Here is a 7,372-nt window from a genome sequence, read left to right on the forward strand (position 1 = left end):
CACTTTCTTGTTGTAACGCCCGCATGACATTTCCTCTAGAAACACCCCCCCCCCTGGAGATCCGATTGGGGGAGTAGTTTACCTCCGGATTGTTTTGTCTCCAGAGGAAACATCTTGCATATATGGTATCTCTGTTTTTGGAAAGAGACTATCCAGGAAAAGTGATAATGTGGTAGTTTTTCCATTTGCTTTCCACATCGCAGTACAGCAGCCGTTCAAACCACTCTGGTCAAGCCTGTTGCTATATGAACTTGAACCATCTCGAGCATCATTTGCTCTGTGCTTCAAGTCGCCACTGATGACGCTGCTTCCGGCATCAGAGTTGGGTATCTCTCTTCGTCTGATGCCTACCCTTTGACCTGTCCAGCAAGGGAGGCCCTGCCAGTAGTTACGCTACCGCTGGTATAGCTCTCAGGGTCCTTGGCATACTCAAACCCCCTCACCATGATCAGGTGGAGACACCAACAAGGGGGATACATGATATGATATACCAAAATGACCTGAATAACTAAATGACATCATTCACATTTTCTGACTGGCAAAAGAACCAGAGGAAGCTACTTTTGTTGGACCCAGTGCTGATGCCTGATAGCAGTTGAAATGATCATTGCAGTTTGACTGCATACACATCATACCATCACCTTCTCAGCCATTTAGATGGAATGTGTTCTGAAATGTCATGAAAGTACCCCCTCAAATAATAGCAGTGTGTGAACATCCCACATACTATCATGCTGTTTCGCTGATCAATGGACAACACTCACTCCTAAGTCAATAGCACATTCCTGCATGTTGCTGTCAGCTCTCATATTTATACAGCACCCACTGTCCAGCTCACTTTTCACCATCATGTGTGCTTGCCAATAAGCGCTCACAATAGCAACTACAAGTCTAAGCTCCGCCCACCAAGTTTGGTATAAAAGGGGCAGCTCGAACCCAGCAATCATCAGTGACCACATCAGCCAGTCAGCCATCACACTTAGTCCAGAGCGATCATTCATCGGAGTCATTGGCTCTTCACTGCGTCAGGGATGGCTGCCTCGGCTCTCTGGTGGTCATGCCCAACACACCGGGCAACTGGCGCAGCTGCCGCCACTTCAGCGACCGCGTTCCATGACCGGACATCTTCCAGCAACCACGCTCTGCAACCAGGCAACTTCTAGCAACTGCCACACTGCGACCAAACAATTAACTCAGCTGCAGCAACATTAGCCAACACGCCGTAGCCAACAGCTATTTCTACCGGTGCACACAGCACTACATCACTGGCCAGACAGACCAGCTGAACAGCCGTAAAACTCTATCTACCGCCGTGAAACAAATGGCCCTTTTCAGGGCCCACAGACTTTCCGAAGTGGTTGTCTATTGGAGTAGCGACAAATCCCACAGCAGTATAATAACTTGGTGACATTGTTGCTGAAACAAATAAATACTGAGGAGTAATTTAATAGACTTCATGCAGAATGTCACTAAGCAAGATTCCACAATGTGTTGTAAATATTTGGAAGTTAACATTTTTAAAACTGGAAATGGTAGAACAGGTACTGAAAGACATTTTCATGTAAGAATATGATTTGTTACATTCTTTGGTTGCTAAACCCACAGTTGTTTAATTCCATTGTAGTAGTCTGTTTTCCACAAGAAGATAACATTGCATGAAGTTCATACTTCAGTAACAATTAGCAGTTCAGTTAGCATTAAGCTTGGTGGGGATAACATGCTATTGGAGGTGCTCAGTGAAATAAAACAAAATAAAATGCCCAGAAATAAAAATGTAAGATAAAAAACTCGTAAAAAAAGAACGAATACAGTTACTGTACTAACAATCCCTTATGTGTATGTCTGTAAAGTGTGTATCATTTTTGCTAGAATGTACTGGTATGAATAGTTATATAAATTAATGAATTACACAGCTAACATATAATGTACTGTAATAGAATTTAAATGCTTAATGGACATTTCATCCTCATTTTTCTGCTTCGTGATCAGTTTGTCCTACAGTTTTGTCCACAGAAATTTCAGCCATTTTTTGCATTAGCTGTAGAACTGTTTTATTTTATGCTCATACAGATATTTCTTCAAATATTTTTTTTGTACAGGGGTATATCTGGAAACCATTTAAATTAATATATAAGAACAGCCCCATGATGGTATAGTGTTAAAATTAGTAATCATTTATAGCAATTTAATGAAATATATTAAATGTTTGTTTGTATAATTACTTATATATTGGTCTGTAGTTTAATATCCTCTTGTATTTGCATATTTCTTATCGAGTGTGATTAAATTCTCTAAAAATTAACATAAAAAATATGCTGAGAATGTGTCACATTCAGAGAAAGTCATGTTTTTAGCTTGTGATACAAATGCTGGGTGCCCAAGAATGAATATGCAAAAAAGGAAGTTGAATAGATACTGACGTAAATTTGATATGAATATATGGATCAGCCTTACAAGTTTTAATTTGTTGTGAATATTGATTGGTATTATTTCATCTGTGTCAGAAGAAACTTCATTGTCTGGTATGGCAGATCTTCAAGAGAAGTCGAAAGTTGTTAGATTTCCACTTCATGAAAGATACTATAGTCTCAAACTGATTCACCCATCTACATATAGTGTGTTATTCAGGTGCTGATATGTTTATTTTTCATGCTATAAATGCCTTTGGATTTATATGATTGAACCATATTCATATACAGATCTCAGGTTTGCTGATGTGCTTCTCGTATAAAACCATAAGGGGGTTTCTTCCAAAACAAAAATTAGCAATCAGTATATGCAGCAAACTAAAATTTATGTCTAATGCGTATATTCATAATAAATCTGTCAGTATTTTGAATGACAGTAAAACTATTAAAGATTTTTTTTGGTGTATTCATTTTTAGACACCTGTATGTGTTTCTTTGGTGATAGCACTTAAGTCTAATCAACATTTTTCTGTTTTTTGACATTATTGAAATATATTTCAGGTGAAACATGGAACCCATTGAAGTTAAGGTACCAGCTGAAGAATGTACGCGAAAGATTAGCTAAAAACCTGGTAGAGAAAGGTGTGCTTACAACAGAAAAGCAGAACTTCCTTTTGTTTGATATGACAACACATCCTCTTACAGATAATGTTGCTAAGTCACGCCTGGTGAAAAAGGTAACCAGTACTCAATACAGAAAATGGCAGTTGGTATGGTAGTACAGTCTTAATAATAATTGTGAATAGTCAGTATTGAGATAACGGATTATCGACCTATAAAAGGAGTTTTGTCCCCTCTGTTGAACAGGCTTCCAGCCCTGCAAGTCTTATATTATTAATTTGTTCCTGTATGATTTTTCTAGGGCCTGAGCAGATAGTAATCTGAGGGGAGCCAAGTTCATAGCCATCTTTTGTGATTATCTTTGTCATCAAGTTTACAGTGTGAAGTCAGGCTTTGTCATGTACAGGGGATGACATGAAGTGTATATTGCTGTTTCTCAAGCATAGAAATGTAATGTTTTCCCATAACTTTGCCAGCCGAATGGCTTGCTTATTGTGTGTGTGTGTGTGTGTGTGAATGTTGACACAGCAATTTGTCATTGACAGTCACTTTGTCACAGTGGACTGTGGGAACAGGTGTAATGCAAATGATTTGTGCTTATATTGGAAAATGTAGATATCACTACGGAGCATGTAGCATATGCTGTACTATATTTGGCACAAATTTGTGTAGTAAACAGATCCAGCTCACATAGTAGCAATACTCTGAATTACACAATGACACTATCCACAGTAGCTATTAAATATAAGTAAAAATTAATTAAGGAAATGTTAGTAACTAAAACTGCAGCAGTATTAGCTGTCATGGTTATAAAAGTTTATTAGATATACTCAGTTATTGGCTCACAAATACTAAATATTTATGAAGTAAATATTTTCACAGGTCCAAGATGCAGTGTTGGGGAAGTGGGTCAATGATCCTCATCGCATGGATAAACGCTTACTGTCCCTGATCTTCCTTGCACATGCCTCAGACGTATTAGAGAATGCATTTGCCCCACTCAATGATGATGATTATGAACTTGCCATGAAACGTGTCCGAGAACTCCTCGACTTGGACTTCGAGTCTGAAAGTATGAAACCCAATACAAATGAAACTGTATGGGCTGTATTTGCTGTATTCACCAAGTAAAAATGCAGTTGGACTCATGCAGAATATAAATCATGACTATGATGCTTAACTTCTCGAGCTTCAATCCTAAAGCAGTGTGATGAATAACCATTATGCTTAAAAGTATATAGGCTTTGAATAATGGCAGGGGGAGGGTGTCTTTCTAGTATAGACATTTATGTGTGAAAGATTAAGACTGGGTTGGTGCTCAAGAATTTGTAACTACAGCTTATTGGCTGATTTACCAAGAGGCAGAACCTTGAGACACCTCACAAAACAGTGTTGATGCCTTTTATACAGCACCACCTCTATGATTTAAATGCTCAGGCCATCACAAGATGAAACTGATGTAGCTGGACCAATTAAGGAATAGGTTACGTGTATATGAGAATTTCAAGCATATTGTTATAAACATCAATCAAAGACTGGGACATACACATGCATACTGAATAATTTCATCAGCTGCTGTGTGGTACATAAGTTTCTGTTCCATGTGTATGGTTTTGGTTCTCCAGATATAGCCTTGGGGTGAGCCCCACAGAAAACATCTCTTGCAGCTGTTATGTTGCAGAGTTGCTGCGTCCGCTACAGCTGACTGCACAGAAAACACCGCTTCCGACAGCTCTTCTGTTGTTGCTTGAGTGTCTGTTTCAGCGATCACATGTTGGCTACTGACTGTTGCACAGCCAACGAATGCTCGCTTAATAGTGCTGTTGCGTGTTCACCGTGCTGTAACCTAGCAAAGGACGCTGCTTCTCCGATTAAATTATTCTGGCTTTCAGTGGACATGCCACAATATGAATGAACAAAAATAAATTTATAGGTGGAAAGGGAGAAGCCATTAATGCTGTCATCTCTGTTCATGGGACTTCATTCAATGGTCTCAGTGTAGTAAGTTCAACATTGTGGTACTTCTTTTTATTCATTTAAATGTATACATATTCACATAGTTATTATTTCTGGAAGCACATCCAGTATGAAAATGACTGGTATTGCACCCCACATATTTGACGCTGGAACAGTAACAACTTCAGACTATAACAAAATGCATGAAAAAGTAGAAGTAACACTTCACATGGAATTACGTGAATTAGAACAGCTTTGTTTGTATATAGCACCTGTGGCTGCCATAGTGTTATTGATTAAGAAGTGTTATAAAATTTTACACTATAATTGGAGTATAAATAATAATAATAATTATTATTATTAGCTTTTATTATTATGAAATAAATAAATTTGTAAATAAACATTATTATTATAATTTGAGGCTCCTGATGGCATAGCTGTTTTCTTTGCTTCATTGCCATTTGCATTTCAATTCTTACACAATAAAAAGGAAAGCTAAATGTATTATATGGTAGTATTATTATACAACCATCAACACAAAAAATTCATAATAAATAACCAATGTTAATACTATTATCATTCATTTTATTATGTACATTTGCTATTTGTGCAAATAGAACCTCAGAATGGGAACATCCACTACCTGATAACAAGAAGGCCACTTCTGTATAGGACATGATACAGCATACACAGTAACTTAGCCACTGTCGCTAAAATGGAAATTAGAACTTAATTTCATATACATGCTGAAAATCACCACATACAATGTGCACAAAGAATTGAAGAACTACACATATTCCCTGAAAACCCATTACTGTATGATACATCATCATAGTCTTGTACCCCACATTAAATTATATATTTTTTAATTTAACTTTCAACCGAGTTGTAACATTTTACATTTTAAAACTAATATCCAAAATATAACAGAACACAAGTATTTTAATGAAATTCATATTAATGATTACTAATGTGGGTCCACATTAGAAATACACAGAAATACAATTCATTAACGAATAGTACAGTACACAAAAAATTGCTTGATGATCCAGCTGGATCAAAACATATAGAAAATGTACATAATAAAACAAATGGTAATATAATAATATTGGTTATTACAAATTTGTTGTGTTGGTGGTTGTGTAATGATACCATGTATGTATGATACACAACAGGATGCAAACAATGAAGTCGATGTACAGTATAGTTTTCAGTTTAATCAATATAAGTATTGTTAAATCCTATTATGTTATAGAAGCTTATGATTTGTGAACTCAAGAGCACATTGAATGTGAAGGTATATGGCTAAAAAAATGAGGTAAAAGACCCCATTCAGTAACATTCAGAGTATGTTTCATCTTCAGCTTGTTGACATTTGATGAAGATCTCTGTGAACAGACAAAAATACTAGGGAGGAAGTAATAGTGAATTTATATGTGAACACTCCAAGACTTGTAGCTGTAGTTGCAAAGAGTGAAGCTGTACATTTTTGATGAGAGAGATGTGTGTGGTGGTAACAATTCCTGCTGTAGTATCAAGTTCTGAAGACTAACATTAGAATTTTTCAGTGTATGATTTCTCAGGACTGTCACCCTTCATGAGGGCCGAAGCCGGTTGTTCTGGCACTCGTGGTAGGCCTACACAGAGACAGACAACCAATGGATGAACTAGAAGTTGAGGATTTTGTGTAAAGGATAAACCACAAATATCTTTCTTATTGTGTGTGATTCCAGTGATGTTCTATAAGATTTATGGTGGGGATTAACCTTACTGTACACTATGTGGGCTATGATAGTATTTTATGATTCAGTGTATAAAGCAGACTTCTTTGACAGGTTTGTACAGTGTGCTGCATATAGTTCATCTAATTCCACAGTAAATAAAATCGAAATTTTTTAGGAATTTTATTATTTCCCCCCTTTACTAGTACTAACACCACCACTGCCAACTCTACTGCTAATGCTGCTGCTACTCCTATTACTGCTACTATTATTACTACTAATACTAATAGCCCAGTCACCATAGCAACAGGCTGGATGGCTGGGGTTTGATCCCCAGAAAGGACAATATTTTTTCTTTACTCCAGTGTCCACACTGGATCTGAGGCCCACTCGTCATCCTATCCAGTAGGTACTGGATGCTTTCTCCTTTGGGTTAAAGTGGCTGGGCCATGTAGCTGACCACTCATCCCTATCCAATGCCACGGTGAAGAGTGGTGGAGCTATAACTTCAATCCCTCATACATCTTTGTGGAATGGTGCATAATTAATTGAGCACAGGGACAACTTTACATTTGCCTTAATCCTGCTAATACTGTATATGCCATCCTTTACAGAGAATGTAATGGTGCAGTGCCCCTAACAAGTCCTAAATTTACTGCTGCTTCT

The 7,372-nt window shown here is 37.4% G+C and overlaps 1 protein-coding gene across 1 annotated transcript in view; it reads left to right on the plus strand.

Annotated features, from left to right (window-relative positions):
- LOC111869244 (Golgi phosphoprotein 3 homolog sauron) overlaps positions 1–6,887 on the plus strand; it is a 21,538-nt gene extending 14,651 nt beyond the window's left edge. The window contains exons 3-4 of the mRNA XM_023860622.2: positions 2,970–3,145; positions 3,912–6,887. Of these exons, the coding sequence (XP_023716390.1) occupies positions 2,970–3,145; positions 3,912–4,160 (425 nt within the window). The 3' untranslated portion in view covers positions 4,161–6,887. The remainder of the gene's footprint in view (positions 1–2,969; positions 3,146–3,911) is intronic.
- Positions 6,888–7,372: the final 485 nt, after the last annotated feature.

The sequence above is a fragment of the Cryptotermes secundus genome, unplaced genomic scaffold (assembly GCF_002891405.2).
Source record: "Cryptotermes secundus unplaced genomic scaffold, Csec_1.0 scaffold3159, whole genome shotgun sequence".
Taxonomy (NCBI): domain Eukaryota; kingdom Metazoa; phylum Arthropoda; class Insecta; order Blattodea; family Kalotermitidae; genus Cryptotermes; species Cryptotermes secundus.